The sequence below is a fragment of the Lontra canadensis genome, unplaced genomic scaffold (assembly GCF_010015895.1).
Source record: "Lontra canadensis isolate GAN:19392208 unplaced genomic scaffold, GSC_riverotter_1.0 scaffold181, whole genome shotgun sequence".
In the NCBI taxonomy this organism is placed as follows: Eukaryota; Metazoa; Chordata; class Mammalia; order Carnivora; family Mustelidae; genus Lontra; species Lontra canadensis.
Genome location: NW_022631175.1, coordinates 524,506 through 541,412, shown reverse-complemented (window position 1 = coordinate 541,412; position 16,907 = coordinate 524,506). Strand labels below are relative to the sequence as shown.

The 16,907-nt window shown below is 52.8% G+C and overlaps 2 protein-coding genes across 5 annotated transcripts in view; both read right to left on the bottom strand.

Annotated features, from left to right (window-relative positions):
- Positions 1-153, bottom strand: part of RASGEF1C (RasGEF domain family member 1C) — a 76,152-nt gene extending 75,999 nt beyond the window's left edge. The window contains exon 1 of the mRNA XM_032846833.1: positions 109-153. The gene's annotated coding sequence lies outside the window, so the exon portion shown is untranslated. The remainder of the gene's footprint in view (positions 1-108) is intronic.
- Positions 154-15,899: 15,746 nt separating this feature from the next.
- MAPK9 (mitogen-activated protein kinase 9) overlaps positions 15,900-16,907 on the bottom strand; it is a 48,764-nt gene continuing 47,756 nt past the window's right edge. For 3 of the 4 annotated variants that reach the window (XM_032846837.1, XM_032846836.1, XM_032846839.1), the window contains exon 12: positions 15,900-16,668. In XM_032846837.1, coding sequence (XP_032702728.1) covers positions 16,526-16,668 — 143 coding nt within the window. In that variant the 3' untranslated portion in view covers positions 15,900-16,525. Of the gene's footprint in view, positions 16,674-16,907 lie in introns of all 4 variants that reach the window. The other variant, XM_032846840.1, reaches the window with a different exon arrangement.

Here is a 16,907-nt window from a genome sequence, read left to right as displayed (position 1 = left end):
CGCCCCGGCACCCGCGCCCCGCCGCCGCCCGCAGCCCCTCCCCGGCGCCCGCAGCCCCGCGCCCTTGCCCGCAGCGCCCACGTTCCGCTCGGCCGCGCCCCCACTCACCGGCTCCCGGCGCACCCGGACCCCGGGCCCGGCCCATGGGCAGCGCCCGCCGCGCCCGCCGCCAGCCTCGGCGCCTTGGACCCGGGGCGCTGCCCGCCGCCCGCTATCTGCGCGGTCCCGGGCGCACCCGCCGTGCGCTGGTGGCCGGCCCCGGAGCAGCGCGGCGCGGGGCCCCCTGGCGGCCGCTCGGAGGAGCGCGGGGCGCGCGGGCCGCGGGGTGGGGCTGCGGGCGCCCTGGCCGCACGGCGCCCTGGCCGCTCCTCTCTGGGCCTCCTGCTCCGCGGACGACCCTGTCCACGAGCCTCTCCTCCGCTCCAGACCTCAGGGTCAAGGCCGAGCAGGGCCCTCCGCTTCGGCTCATCTCCCACCCCTGTGGCCGGGGCCGCTATGAGCTGCTGCCCGGAGTGGGGACCTCGAACTGCTCTCTCACCTGGCAAACCCCTAGCACCCTAAGACACCGGTTCTCCCCGTTCCTCAGTGTGGGACCCGGTCGCCCCTCTGGCTTCTCCTCCTGCGATGGCCACTCAGCTGGGGTTTGTCTGTGTCCCTGGGCACACAGGAGGCATCAAGGGGGTGGGGAAGGCTGCGCATACCTCCCCCACCCTGACTGCCCTCCGTGGGGGGAGGGATGGCAGCCCCAGGAACTGGCCCACAGGGAGGGTGGGTCACCCCCTGAGGGCGCTGGGTGCTACAAGGACAATGCTGTGCTCTTTCTCTTTTAGAATGGCGGAGGGAGCCGGAACAGGATCCCGTGCCCTTTCTCAACTGGCTCTACCTGGACGTTTAAAATCTCCTGGTTTATCCCAGCATGGAGGTCAGGGCATGAGTCCTCTGCTTCAGTCAGAATCTGACCAGTGAGATGTGGCAGGAAACGCAACCCAAACAGCATATGCCAAAATCACTCATTGACTCATGAAGCATTTAAATAAATAAATAAATAAACAAATAAATAAATAAAAATTAAAAAGCCAAGGCATTCTGCCTTCAGGAATAGCTAGATCCAGGTGCTGAAACAATATAAATGGGAATCCACCTCCCCCATCTCCCAGACCTGCTGTGGCAGAATGGCCCCCAGCAGCCTTGGGTTGAAACCCACAGGCTCAGAAGAGCCTGACTCAGGTCATTTCCACAGACCTGGACAGTGAGGATTACAGGCCTGGGGGTCACCTCCCCAGAGCTCGGATAAAGTTACCTGTCATCGCTGAGGATGGATAGAGTAGGGCTCTGCTCCAAGCATGCTCTGAGGGCTGTTTCCAGAATACTGGGCAGGTGGAAACAACAGAGTCCAGCCTGTGGCTTGCATAGTGGGGGAAACTGAGGCCTGGGGGAGCAGGTGTCTGTCTGGGGCACACACACATATTAGGGCCAGTGTGATTTGGTTGGACTGGGCAGGGAGACAACAGGGCCTTGGGATGGGACCAGGCCAGAGGCCAACCCCAGTGAGGGTGATGCCCAAAACCAATGTTAAGGGTCAGGCTGGGGTGAAGAACCAAGAGCAAACAGAGGCAGGCAGGGAATGAAGGCAGGTGCTGGGGCCAATCCTCAGGCTTGTGTACTTTCTTCAAGTCCCACCCCACACCCCTGGCCCTCATGTTAGGCCCAGTGCATCACCCAGGGGTATGCTGGGTTCTAGGGAGAGACAGTTGCAGGAGGGACCCTATAAGAGCTGGACTGCTCACCTGTGACATGAGGGGCCAGAGCAGCCACGTGGGGACATCCCCCCTGCCGAATGTAGCTCAGAGAAGCAAGGCAGTCTCTCCCCACCCTGCTGCCTCTCTTCCAACAAAAGCCTGGGGGCCACTGAGGCCTGATTGTCGTGCTGAGTGAAGGCTTGGGAGCTGGGACTGGGGCAGTGCTTGGGGGAGCAGTGGAAACCCGAGGGCAAATTTGCCTGGGGACACAGTCCAGGTTCTAAGTGGGTGAGTCGGTGGGGCTGTGCCCTGTGATGGGAGGAGGTGGCCCTGTCCCCTGAGGTTTGCTGTGTCCTCGCCCACTGCATGGGAAGTCAGCATGGCCCAGCAGCCGCTTGAACTGAGTCCTGAGGCCAGCGTGGGGCTCTTCGCCGGGCCATCCCAGGGGAAGGGAAGGCTGGCTGCTGGTGCTGGGCCTGGGCCCTGGGGGAAGTCTGGCCGTGTCGGTACCAGTTTCTGTAGCCCCCTCCCCGACCCAGCCAAGATCACACTGTCCAGCAAGGCCCCTCAGCCTGCCCCACCCCACCTCCCTTCCCACGCAGGAGGCACACCCACAGCCTCCTCCCCAGAAATGTGGGGGCCAGGATGGAGGGTGAGCCTCCTGGGAGCAGTCAGCTCAGCCTCCGCTGGCCCCTGCCCGTGCCCACCCCGAGATTTCTAGTGAGTACTCCCCAAAGGCCTGTGTGAGCTGGGAACCACACTGGGTGCTGACGGACCTGCCAGCAGGTTATGGGGTTCCTGTCCCCTCAGAGCCCATGGTTCAGAGAGGAGACACTGGAAACTAACCATACAAACAAAAAAATGATAAAAGAAACATTTTCAGGGAGCGCTTAGGTGCCATAAATGACCTAATACAGGTGAGGTGGTTGGAGTGTGGCTGGGGCCACTTTGGACTGGAGGCCGGGGGAAAGCACTCCTCTTCCCTGGCACAGGTATGGTTTGGGTTGAGACCTGCGTGAGGAGACAGCAGCCCCAAAGGTCAGTGGAAAGAGCATCCTGGGCAGAGGGGATAGCAGAAGCAAAGGCCCTATGGACAGCATGTGCTTCACACCTTTGTGAGGAAGGAAGGAGGCCAGGCGCCTGGCGAGGAGGAGAGGATGGTGGATAGAGCGGGATCCCAGGTGGAAGGTGGCAGGGCTGGGCTGGGGCCTCCTGGGGTGTGAAAAGCTGGGACTCTGTCCTCAGGGTAGTGCTCCTGGCACTCATGAGCCCTTTTCCAGCACCCCTGGCCCAGTCCCCCTTGCCTGTGGCCCAGACCGTATCTGGCCCACACAAGCAAGTCCGAGGCCACCTGAGTTTGCTCCAGCAGCCCGGCACTGGGATGGCAGGACTGGGGTCCGTGTCCTTGCTTCCCTGAAGGTGGATGTGAGGGAGGGGGCGGTAGGTAGGGGAGGGCCCTGGGGCAGCCCCAAGGGTTATTGATGGGGGAGAAGCCACGGGGCGACGGAAAGATGAGACACGTGTGAGAAGAGCCTAGCTGGAGTGCACAGGGGACCTGCGGAGACTGTGGGCCAGGAGGATTATTTGGAGGATGCCTGAAGGTGGCTGGAGCAAAGGAAGGAGACACTGGGGTTCCAGTCGCTGCCGACGTTCAGCACTTTAGAGCCTGTGAGACCTGGCGGCACGTCTGTCCCAGCTCTTGGTCCGGCCAGAGCAGGGAACTCAGGAAGGAACCTGACACCAAGTGGTGGTGACACCACGCAGTGTCACCAGTATCATCAGAGAATGGCGAGGACAGAGCTTTGGGCTCTGGCCAGTGCATTTAATTAGTTCGATTCATAGGTCATCTGTTCCTGAGTCTGGTGGAAACTCTGCACGCGTAACCATAAGGGCAAAGCTCCAGGAGACAGTCATCAGAGATCCAGCCACTAGTGTGGGGGGGTCACTGTTATGGACTGAATGTGTCCCCCCGCCCCATTCACAGGTTGAAATCCTCAGCCCCAAGGTGATGGTATAAGGATATGGGCCGTAGGGGGATGACTGACTAGGTCAAGTAGGTGAACCCTCATGAATGGGGATCAGTGCCCCCTTATAAAAGAGACCCCAGAGAGCTCCCTTGTCCCTTCTGCTATGTGAGGACACAGGGCGAAGATGTCCATCTGTGAACGTGGGCCCCCACTGGAACTCAGTGGTGCCGGAGCCCTGATCTTAGACCTCCAGTCTGCAGGACTGGGAAAGGTAAGTTTCTGAGGTTCAGGAGCTATAGTGGCCTGATTGGATGGAGACAGTCATGTTTGATTCCTGATCATAGACTAGGACGCCCACCACCCCCTGGTGCCCGCTGGGTGAGGATTAGAGACAGAGTATTTGTGTACATATGTGTGCACTTCTGGTGTGTGCTCTGTGTATGTGTGTGTGTGTGTGGGTGTGAGTGTGGCGTGTGTGTGTCATGTGTGGTATGCACGTGCGAGGTGGTGAGTACGGATTTGATCCCCATCTGGGTCCCCCAGCCCACGGTTCTGAGCAGGGCTGGGCTGAGGACAGAGGCAGGCGTCACAGGGTCACAGGCAGAGTCCCCTGGAAGGAGAGCCTGAGTTGCTAGCGCAGGAGCTCTGTGTGGGTGGGAATCCCAGGGAGCCAGGGAGGACAGAGAGACTGAAAGGGGGAACAGGGGACAGCCCACAAAGGCTGCGTTATTAGGATGGGTACCACCGTGGCCAACAGAGGCTCAGACTTTGGGGAGCTGTGTGGGGAGTGTCTCAGCTTCTCTTGCTGGGCAGAGAGCTTATTTATGTCTCCCATCCTTCCGGGGGTTCCCGCATGAAGGCTGAGCGGGCTTGGCAACTCAAGCAAAATTCCCGAGCTGGAAAAGCAGAGCGGACGGTGGGCCACTCTTGACACGTGCACAGAGCCCTCCACCCAGCTCTGAGGTGGGCGAGACTCGGCACAGGCTGCAAGGCGTGCCTGCAACGGAGCCCCCCCTTGGAGCGCTCAGATTCCCTCAGGTCCACATTAAGTTCGCAGGGTCGCCCACCCCGCCCCCAACCCGTGAGTCTCCTCATTCTCCTGCAGCACTTCTACCCACCTAGGTGGCCACTGGGGCACCCGCTGTCCTCAAGGCATAGACTGAGGTTCAGAGGAGCCTGTACTGGGTCTTGGGGGGCAGTGCCCAGCACAGCCTAAATCTGCGGGCCTGGGAAGCCCCTCTGGAGGGTTCTCAGTCTCCAAGCTCGGGGCAGAGCTGCAATGTGCTAGGTCTGCTGGGTTCTTCGGGGGTACTGATGGCATGAACCTCCTGTCCCCTCTGAGCACTCCCGGCACCTACCACACCGGAGACCTCACTTTTCCAGGCTATCCAATGTCACCGGGCATTAGGTGTCACCCGGAACCTGAGGATAGGCGTCACCCCAAGACCCCCATCGAGACCCTGGTTTGGGTGTCTGAGTGGTCCCCCAGTTCCCAGGTGATGCAGATGCGGGCAGGAGATGGGGCACATGCTCCCATTTGTGGGGGGCAGAATAACGGCTGCCCCCAAGATGTCCATATCCTGATCCCTGGAACCTGTGACTATGTGACCTTTCACAGCAGGAGTGGTCCAGTTAGGGCTTTGAGATGGGGACATTATCCTGGTTGATGTGGGTGAGACCCGTGTCATCACATGGGTGCTTAAAAGTGGGAGATGGGCAGAAGAGGAGCCAAGAGATGGGAGGATGGAAGCAGGATCAGAAAGATGCCCGCTGCTGGCTTTGACAATGGAGGAAAGGGGCCATGAGGCAAGGAATGAGGCCAGTCTCTGGAAGCTGGGAAAGGCAAGGAACGAATCTCATCCAGACATCCCCTTGCCCACCGAGCCTCCAGCTGGAGCTGGCCCTGCGGACCGCTTGCTTGAAGCCTTCTGAGACCCGTGTGGGACTTTTGACCTTCAGAACTGTAAGATCATACCCTTGTGTTGTGAGCCCATGAAGTCTGTGGTAATTTGAGACAGCAGCAACAGGAGACTAAGACACCAGTCCACAAAAGTGGCTCAGAGAGGGCAGGTGGCACATGTGGGTGGCACAGCGGACCTAGCACCCAAGCCCTCCTTGCTTTCCCCTGGCTGCTCTGCGTGCAGTGGGGGAAGCAATGTGGCCAAGACAGGGAGCAGGTGCGGCCGGGGGGGGGGGGCATGCATGGCTGGGTAGAGTGGACCTGTGCTCGGCTTGCCCTGGCAGCTCGTTCACTACACAGATGCCCGAGACCCTGCCGAGACCTGAGACTCAGAGGGTCAGGGTGGGACCAGGAATCTGTGTCTCGTCCCAACGGTACCATCGCCACACACCAACACGGTTTCCCGGCTTTAGCTGTTCACAGTGGACCAGCACGAAAAGCACACGATGTTGTTTTTGGACATCCGTCTGTCCTCACCGTGATGCTGGCAACCTTGATAATTAATGTACAAGATGTAGAGAGCTGCCTGGCGGTGGGAGGTCAAGTTTGAAAAATAGCCACGTGGTCAGCTGGGACCCGCGGAGGCCACCACAGAGGTGAGGCAGACACGGAGGTCACAGCTGGGGAGGTTTGCCCCGGCGTCGGGTGAAGGACAGGGGGTAGCTGGACAAAAGTGGCAGCTGGGAGACCCTCTGGCCACTATGGCTGCTGTCCCCGCATGTTAAGGACTGGTTTGCTCTCGGGCAGCGGTGGAGATGGGGACAAGGGGGCAGAGCTGACCTGCTGTCTGGTGATAAAGGCAAGGGGCTCCAGCTTCCTTCCTCCGGGCGACTTCTCCCTGCCTGCAGTTGTCAGCTCACCTGCATTAAGGATTTGATTGTAGCCACCGAGGAGGAAAGTCTCCAGAGGCAGGGGCTGTGTGTCTGTCTGATTTATGGCCCAATTATTTATGAGCTGCTCGGCGAGCATTTGTTGGAGTGAATGAAGGCACGGCCTGTGGCTGGGTGAAGAGAAGAGGGGGCAGGAGCGGGCCTGGAAGGGCAGCCGGGGAAGCAGGGGGCCCCCGGGGTGAGCAGTCTGGGGGCGGTCCTGAGGAAGGATGCATTTGGATTTGCAGGATTTCCCTGGGGATACGTGGTCTCTGCCTCCAGCGGGGGCCGGGGTTTCTGGACCGCCATAGGGGAGTGGCAGGCTAACGGGAAACAGGCATCGAGCTTTGGCAGGACTCGACCTGGTCTGTGTCCTCTCAGTGGGTGCCGCCACGGCCCCTTTCTCCTGGTCGGGTGCCGGGCGGTCCCTCACTGGTGTACTGCACATTTCTGGTAGTCAGCTTGCACGCATGTGCGCGCGCGTGTGCGTGCACACACACGCATGCTCCAGTCCCCATCAGAAGGTGGCCTCAGGCTGTGGCTTCGGGATGGTTGACATTTTCTGCTTCCCCCTGCTCTTCCCTAAATAAGCCCCGCCACTGCCCGAAGGAAGCTCTTTTCTATTCAGAGTTTTCTGAGCATTTCTTTTTAAAAACAAAAATAGGTTATTTATCAAGAGTGGTGTTGAGTCACCCTGCATGCATTCTGGAAACCATACAATGTTGGATTCCGTTCACATCTATGAAAAGGGCATGTGATCGTGATCTTTTTTCCAGTTTTGGAATCAAGATGGTACCAACCTTCCAGACGGAGTTGGTTGGTTTGAAAATCTTGGGTCAGAGCGGGTTTTTCTGTCAACAGAGTGTGGAAGTAAAAACAGACCCGTAAGACTGATTTGTCCTGGAGAGATTTTGGAGGGTAAGGGGTGGCCTTTGGTTGCTGCTTCCCTTTCTCTGATGGCCGCTGGTCCAGTGGAGTTTTCCGGGGGCCGTCTAGAACACACAGTAGCTCCGAGCCCGGGACGGGCACCAGCCTGCCCAGCCCCAGACCCCGTCTGCACACACAGTGAGTGGCTGGGGGAGCTCACGCTGTCTCCCTGCCCGTTCCTCCCACTTCACAATGGAGAGAACCATGCTGAGCTCACAGAACCTGCTGAGATCAAATAAATTCACATGTACAATGGACTCAGTGTCATCACTCTTGAGACCGTCTCAGTCCTTTTTATTTCTATTGAAAACAATCTGCTTCTCACAGATTATCATGTGCATTAGAACGTTGTAAATATTGCATCTAGGTTTACTTCCCTTTTTCTCTTTGCTCTTGTGTATTCTTCTTTTCTGTGCCTGGGATTGCCAGAGGTCTACCTTGTTGATATTTTGACTTCACTGATTTTTTCCTCATTTTTATTTTCTAGTGTCTTGTCCTTGTCCTTGTCCTGATTTTTATTCTTCTTCCTTTTTGGGTTCTTTGGGCTTGCCCTGTTGCTCTTCTGTCGATCCCACATGTTGGATACTGAGTTCAGTTTGAACAACTTGTCTTGTTTTTGATAAATGTATTTCAGCCTTAGCTGGGAACTACCAGATTTTGTATGCCATGTTTTTTAGAGGCCGTGCACTTTTTAGGAGTTTCTCCATTTTTCCTTACAATTTCCTCTTTCATATAGGTTGCTTATTGTGTCCTGCTTAGTCCCCAGATGTGGAAGATCTAGGGATCTTAGTCCCCAGATCGTGTCCTGCTTAGTCCCAGATGTGGAAGTCCCCAAAATAAATCTTTTCAGAAAAAATTTATTTTGAATTTTACTGCATTATCATAGAGAAACAGCTGTGTATTAGGGACTTTGGGATTTACTGAGGAGTCCTCTGTGGCATGGTACGCAGTCAGTTTTCCTTTAAGTTCTCTGTGTGACGAAAGGGAATTTGCCTGTTGGGTGTAATATTCTGTATGAGCCCAAGTTACATAACTGTGGTATTCCAACCTTCTAGATCTTCGCTCATTTTTCACCTGCTTGACCTGTCAGTTTCTGAGAGGAGCGCCTTCCAACTCTATTTTTTTATTTCTCTCTGTGGTACTGTCAGGCACTTCATACACACCCACACTGATTCTTCAGGAGGTTTCTCTCAAGTCGTGTGGACCCATTTACCCCATGAACCCTCCTTATTATAAACACTATGAACACATCTGCTTTTGATACACAGGAGTTCATGTGCATATGTGTCTAAGCGTCCTTGTGCCTTTGTCTATAGGGGATTCTGCATGAGTTTGCAGACATTAAAAAGTCTGGTTGCTTGTATGTAACAAGCAGGAGGGAGAGATCTGTGATCATGTGTATCAGCAGAAATGTATGTATGTAGGGACACAGGCATGTCCTCTGCACGTATACAGATGGAGAAGGCTAATGTGCATATAGTAAAATGTTAATATCCGGGGAACCCGGGTGGAGAAAGTTGCACAGGAATCCTTTGAACTATGTTTGCAACGTTTCTGTCACTCTGAAACTACTCATTATGATTTTTTTTATTTTCAGTAGGCTCCAGCCCCAAAGTGGGCTTGAACTCACGACCCTGAGATCAAGGGTCGCACGCTCTACCAACTGAGCCCGCCAGGAGTCCCCACTCTGAAACTACCTCAAAATAAAAAGTTAAAAAAGCTTAATGAGGTCAGAGGATTGGTGGGAATCAGAAATTGAGGATCTTCCCCAGCCACAACTTAAGTCTCAAAAAGAATGACGGGAATACTCAACGAGAAGAGAAAACAAACCCTCCTGTGAGACCACTTGGGGTGACGATTAAACCCACGTCCCACTCTGAGAACTGGTAGCTGAAGAGAAGAAAGAGGCTTGGAGCCCGCCCTTCAGCCTGGCCTCAACTGGGGGCCATCAAGCAGCCCCAGCGGATGCCATGAGGCTCCCCTGACAGCAGAGTCCCGGAAACGGTGTCGGGGGAATGGTGGCATCAAAATCCTTCTTGAGGCAAGACCACCACCTGGGGTCAGCCACCTATGGTATGTGGTGGATGGGGCACCCTGAAAGTGAACCCACATGCCCGACTTTCTGGTCAGAGGGGGAGAGGCTGTGAGTGTATGCAGTTGTAATGGTGCAGGACTGGGCCGGAGACACCCCAAACCCAGAGGGCAATTTTAGCATCACTGATGGTGGGTTACAAAGAATGAAGTGTCTTCAGATGGGAGCTTGGACAAAGGACACAGTATCACTCGGGTGTGTTATAACTAAAAGATGCACGTGTATCAGTTGAACCTTTAGATAAAGCCTGTAGATCCAGAAAATGCTGGAGGTGGGGAGCATGGTCTGTGTACCCCCGTGGAAGCAGCCACATGGGGCTAGAGGGAGCCCTCATCGACGGGACAGCATGCTGGCAACCACGGGCTGGTGTCTTGGGGGTGGGGGGATCGACAGTTTCTTAAGGACATGACAGGCAGAAATTAGGCACCAGGAATGCAAGGGCCAGATACACTAGTAAAAGACTTTGGGGACACTGGGGAAATCCCAATGCCTAGGTATTAGGCCAGATGAGGACTTACAGACACGGACAGCTGGAGATCGGTAAATGAAGCATGCATGTTATAAAAAGCATGTATGTATGACCTCATTTGGGCAAAGACAAACCAACAAACCAACCATCTAGACGTGCGTATGTCCACAGACAACCACACAGTAAGGTTATTAACAGTGGTCATCTCTGAATGTGGGAATACGTATGTTTAGTTTCTCATCCTTGATTATACTTTCTAATATATATATATATACATACAGGGAGAGAGAGAGAGAATATATGTATTTTGCATTTTTTAAAATAGGGAGCAGATGGGAGGCGAGGAGGTGGAGAAAGTGAATACAGACAGGTCTTGATTTCTGTTGCAAGGGGGAGCGATTTGAAGGTGATGTTGGGTTGTGAGCTCGCTAACATGAGTGAGCTGGAGGCAGGGAAGGGAGCAGAGAGATGGAGAGAAGCCACACGGCATCAACCTCCCATGGGAGCGAGGGTCAGGCAGAGGGCTGGGCCCTAACCCTAACCCTGCTCCTCTACCCACTCCCTGACCTGCGGACGTGGGACAACGACTGGTCTTGTCTTCTGAGTGGCCAACGGCTGTCTAGAGTGCAGATCTAGAAGGGGAAGCCGGGGTCTCCTGCCTGCTCCTCACAAGAGAAAACCAAAGCAAGAACACTGAGCACCAGGGTGTGTGACAGACTCATTTTCTCAAGATGTGATGAAGTGCTCTTGGGATTTCTCTGTGGAGTCCCACTGAGATGCTTCTTCCCGACCTTGTTGGCAGAGGGACCCCGCTGAGCAGGGGACAATGTGCTGGCCACATGGGTCCCTCTCTGTGACTGCTGGGGTCTGCCTCGAGGCTCTGTCCTCCCGCTCAGTGGTGTTGTTAGTCACCACCTGGATGAATTTTCAGAAGGCACATTCATGCTCCTAAAACTGACAGATGTCACTGGCTGGCAGACGGAAGGCTCATGAAGTCTGACAGAATCGGGACTAACAGTCATGGCAGGAATCCAGGGACTCTGACAGATTGTAGGGGCCGGGGGTGACATGGCTGGGAAGGTTCAGGCCCTCTGCGATGGTGTTACTTGGCTGGGGAGGACTCGCTTGCTGAGCACGCTTGCTGCTCGGGCTATATCTGGAATATTCCGTTCACTTGGGGCCCACATCTGTAGGGTGCACCAACGTGATGAGGCTCTGGGGGCCAAAGGGAGAGGGTTGGAGGAACTTTGAGTTGAAGTCAGAGGAAGGAAGACTTGTGGCCTACCTTTTCAACCAGCGGAGGACTCCCTCTTTCTCACCCAAGGGAAAGGCCTGGGGCTTCAGGCATGGAAGCCTTGGGAATAGGTTTCAGTTCCGTTTAAAAAAGAACTTCCTGATGGCCAAAACCACAAAGAATTCTGCAGGGAGGGACTTCCCTTCGTTAAAGCCCTCTGAGCAGAGGCTGGGTGGCCTCAGGTGCCTTCCCGCCCTGAACAAGGGGTAGACTGGAAGGTCTCTCCTCCCATGGTCAGGCTTTATGAAAGCCAAGTGAGCAAATGAAATGAAGGGGAAAGCACGCTTATAGGAATCTAAGAGAGTCAGGGGAGTTTTGGGAGAAGGGCAGAAACTATTACTGGAGAACCAACAACTTAAATAGGGATTTCCGGAGCAAGTTCAGTTTATTTCAAAGCACAGCGCGAACTACTTCTTGGAAGAGATGGATTTAATTTTATCTGTGTCTCCATGAAGTCTGTCTTATAAACCTAGAGTTTCTCTCAGTCTTGCCCTTAAATTCCACATGGAATGAATCACAGAAATTATGCATTTCACTGGACCTGAACCCTTATGTCCTCTTTTTGAGACTACCGACTAGTGCCGGGGCTCGGAGTGAAGACATCCCCAAAATCCGTGTGCAAGTGTCCCAGCTGGTGAGAGCGGAAGGGCCTTCCCCTGCAGGCTCTGCTTCCCTCCGTGCACAGGAAGCCTCCAAAAGCTGCTCCTGGAGAATGAATGCAGAATGGGGCTCTTCACATGGTATCCACCACGGCCCAGGACTCCTCAGAAAGTGTGGCAGAATTTGGTGTTCATGGCATTTTTCTTGGGGGAGGGACACCGTTTCCCTCAGACCCCCCAACAGGGCTTACGGCTAAAAGAAGAGTGAGTTGTGCACCTGTAGGACACAAGGCAGTGTGTAGACTGGCAAGCCCGTGCTTCCTCCCCGCTCCTCCCTGGGCCTGGGGCTGTGTTAGAGAACTCACTCCAACTTCCCTTCCAACTTTCAAGTGCCGCAGAGAGGGGGTGGTAGCAAACACCCTTGCTCACAAGGACTCTGGGCCCACAAAGCCTGGCTCTTTCAAAGTGTGAAGGAGTGTGGCCCAGGGCCTTGAGAACTCGGTGAAGGACAAATTCCCCATGGCTGTGACAGGCACATCCTTCCTTAATCCTGGTCACAGATGGTCTCAACAAGACATGACTGGCCACTCTCCATTTGTTACCAGTTTTCCTGGTCTGAAAACAAAATATTGTGACTGCCTTATTGCCAGAGAGAACCTTACGCTTAAATTCATACGAAGAGCCATAGGAGCATCGGGACAACGTTAGGTTATTTTGAAAGATTACCCTTCCCCCCTCATGACTACACTTTACCATTACAGTTAATAAATAAAAAGGATTTTTTTTTTACCGTCTGCATTGAAAGTCTGAAGGGGGTAAGAGAGAGAAATGGGGCCCAGACCCATATTATGAGAAATGTTTTCCTTCTCTAGGGAACTTTACAAATCAGTCCAATACTCCTCTATCTGGAATGATTCTAGCTCTTTTAGGCAGAGAAGAGAAAGCCATTGAGGGCCCTGTTAGTCCTGCGGTTTTAAGTAGTGCACTGGGTGTGGAGCCTAACGTGGGGCTTGAACTCCTGACCCTGAGGTCAAGCCCTGAGCTGAGATCAAGAGTCGGATGCCCGACTGACTGAGCCACCCAGGCATCCCTGAGGAGTGGATATCTTAAAGCGCCTCAAACCCAGAAGCAAAATCCAAGTGGCTCATCCCGTGTACAAAACCACAAGCAGACAGGCACTGGGAATGATTCTAAGCACGACAGGTGGGGACCCACTGGCCACGCCCTGTGAGGAAAATGCTTGCGCCAGTACTCAGGATATTCGATTGCGTATACTTGCATATTTCTGAAAACTGAGATGCAGAGTTTGCAGAAACATCTTTTCAGTCAGAGATGTAAAAGAAATGGTTTGCCTGCCAATTAACAACACTTGCTAATATTGATGGAGATGATACACCAACATTGACCCGAGTTCATGTCAAATCTGTAATCAGAGATGGTGATGTAGAAAATACAGCCAAGTGTCACTTAAAACCACACAAAAACCGGACATGCTTTACACTTCTTCTTTTAAAATATATCTGTATTATTTCCACCAATCGAGACACACATGATGTATTTTAAGACATTAGGCAACGTTACTTCTGAGAGCTGCAGCCTGAAGGTCACGCCTGTACTGGCTGCCAGCACGGAACACCGGAGGACGACGCTAGAAATCCATCGAACTCACACATAGTCACCATGACAGACAGGGCATTGCATCTGGATTAAACCAGTGTCCCAGCCAGCAGTCCAGCCAGGGCCTCTGGGCATCAGCGGGGGCCCTGCCAAGGGTTTTCTCCTACCCGCTCGGAGGCTCTGGGTTTTGGGTCCCAGGCAGAACAGAGCCTCACTGCTGTTTCCATGATCCCCACTGATCAATACTGGGCAATACTGTGTTTCTAGAATGTTCTCCTGCTCTGAGAGACCCCATCTACTCTCAGAAACCTGCACTGGAGGTCAAGACCCGACCGAAGGGAGGCAGTCATCTCCTTTTTGACTGAAAATGAAGCCAATAGATAAAATAAACCTAGTCCAAGTCCCAGGCTAATGATAAATTTCCTGGTTTATAAAAATATGTGTCCAAAGTAGTTACTTCCAGGGTTATGTACACTCTAAATTACAAAAATGAAATAGAAAAGACCAGAAAGTTGAGCACGTTTTAGTTCTTTTTCCAACGTCGGCCCTCATCCCTCTAGAGCAGTTTGAAACGGTCTGTACTGCACCAGGACCCCAGCGCATCTCGGCTCAGGAGGGAGGACCCTGACGTGGGGTGAGGTATTTCTACTGAAGGTGGGCATGGCAGGAAGCCCGTCCACAGGGACACAGGCTTCCCCTGTGAATGCATGGAGGAGGAAGGGAGCAGAAAGCCAGTCTGCAGGGGCACCCTGCTCTACTCACAAAGGGGCCCTCGGAAGCAGGAGACCTGTGTGCCCTCAGCATCCCCATGCTGCGTTCACAGAGGCCTAGGGCAGTTACTTTTTTTTTTTAAGATTTTATTTATTTACTTGAGAGAGAGAGGGAAAGCATGAGAGGAGAGAGGGGAGAGGGTCAGAGGGAGAAGCAGACTCCCCACTGATCAGGGAGCCCGATATGGGACTTGATCTCAGGACTCCAGGATCATGACCCGAGCCGAAAGCAGTTGCCCAACCAACTGAACCACCCAGGCGCCCCAGATACACATTTTTTAAATGCTCCTCTCTCTCTGTTTTTCTTTTTTAAAGACGGACTGAGTGAAGTCTTTTTAAAGAACATATATTAGAGAGAAGGCCATTTTAAGATGTTTATATTTGGATAACGATAACTTTCTTCACTTTATATTTGGATACCATCAGGCCTCCGAAACCAAAGCCATCCTAAGCCACATCATAGGTGTTTCTGCTTCAATCCAAGTCAGCATTTCCATCTTGTATTTGAATACATCTAAACCTCACAACATAAAACTGTTACTTCAACACGAATTTTGTTCATCAAGGGCACCAGTCTCCACAGATAAGACCAACCAATGAGATGCAAGTGACGGAGAGAATCCTATGTTTTAGATAACATTTATAAAAAACTTTCTTATCCAAGTTCCTCCTCAGAACACATTCTATAGAATATTGACCCAATAGTTTCCCAAAGAGTTAAACACGGGATATGAATTTGTAACAGAAGAAGCTCAAGGGATAAGCACAGTGAGCACAGGGGGCCAAAATGTGACCATGGTAAGCCCAGTTCCGCAGTGATAATCCAGTACTCTAGCTTAGGGAACTCCGAGTGATATCCACATAGAAAGTCTGAAAGCATCAATTTCAGGTGAGCGGTTTTAAATCAGAAAATACTCAAGAGTTAATCACTACTCCTAAGGGTGTTTCCTCCACAACCCCATGAGGGGGTTTCCCAGAAGATCCATGAGTTTCCCTTTAGGAAAAGGATATGTTCCATGAACTGGAAAACACCACCATCCCAGAGGCATTCTGAATCGCCTTGCTTCCTAAAACAGATCCAAGCTGGGGAGTGGGGTGGGGGGGGCGGTTTACGGGGTTTCTTTCAGCAAAAAAAGAAAATTGTGTAAGAGCGTTAGGTTGGAAACCGAAAACGCTCTCCTGGGAGATGGTGCCTCTCTCGGGGAAGGATCCTGACCAGTCTCGGAGGGAGCAAGTGTTCAGGAAGTCACTGCTGCAGTCATCTTCAGTGACCGTTTTGTCAAATTCTACTCTCGCCACTAACGGATTTGAGAATCTGCCGTCACGTTACTGACATGGAGTGTTAGGCATCTAACAAAGAAGGCGAAGTTTTAGGTGGCAGTTTAAATTAACGAGTCCAGAAGACCAGGAGAAAGGAGTGAGGGTAGATTAGGATTGTAAAGGCATATATGTCTCAAGCAGCACAAAACGGAAAATTTTATCTTGCAATAAAGCTAAAGGTACAGTCATCCCAGACTAAGACAATTTAGAGGAAACAGTGTCCACAGTGGTGTCTTGGTTTTAGCAGTGCTAATTCTCAGCCCAAAACATGACAGATTTAAGAAAAGTTGTATTTTTTTTATTTATTAAATAGATTTAATTATATTCCTTCTGAAATACAAAAGATAGAATAAATCATACCATAAAAGAAGGTAAGATATGATAATATGATGGTGGCCAATTAATACACATAAACCTATTTTTTTCCTGGACAGACACCAAATTACTCAAGAGGATTAAGAGAGAATTCTAGAAGCAGCACTACCTGGAAGATTATTTGGCATTTAAATACTGATTTCCAAAGTGCTAGAGGGCAAGCCTGAGCAAGCACACGTGGTCACATGCATATAAGTCCCAACGGTTACAGAGGATGAGAAACTGTCACTATTACCGTACAACTTAAAAAAAAAGTAAAACAAAATCATCTACTCTAATTGCTCACCTGAAATGACCTTGCACAACTTCTCTACAAGTGTGGCTCGCACTTGTGTTCTTCAGACACAGTCTGCTTCACTGTGAAATCTAGGCAGGCAATCCTACTGGAACTGAGCAGGGGCAAGGCATCGTGTTCCTTACATGCAGAACATGGAGTTTTTCTATTTGGTTCCACCAACCCCCAAGCATTTCAGGCCCATGGAAGCGAGAATTCCTTCACTGAGGACGAGCTTGCGGGTCGTGCCTTATCACCGGCAACCTTCGAGGGGTCCCGTGGAGGCGTCGAGGCTGCTGTCTGTGTCTGAGGCCAGCGTCTGCTCGGTGGACATGGACGAGATGTCGTTGATGGACGACGACCGGGACGGAGTGGCGTTGCTGCTTACTGCTGCATCTGTGCTAAGAAAACCAAGGAGAATAAAATCTGACGCACGACATTGCTGCGGGTCTGGGCAGTGGAGCCTTGGGGCCGTCCCCCCCACAGCTGGCGTGGCTCCAGGCCTCACTGCCAGTGTGGACAAGTGGTGAGCCAGCTGCCCGTGCCCAGCTTTTCCTGGAGTCCTTCTCTGGGCCCAGGATCCCAAACATCCTCCTTTTCTTCCCGGGCGCTGAACATCATATCCATGCATGCAT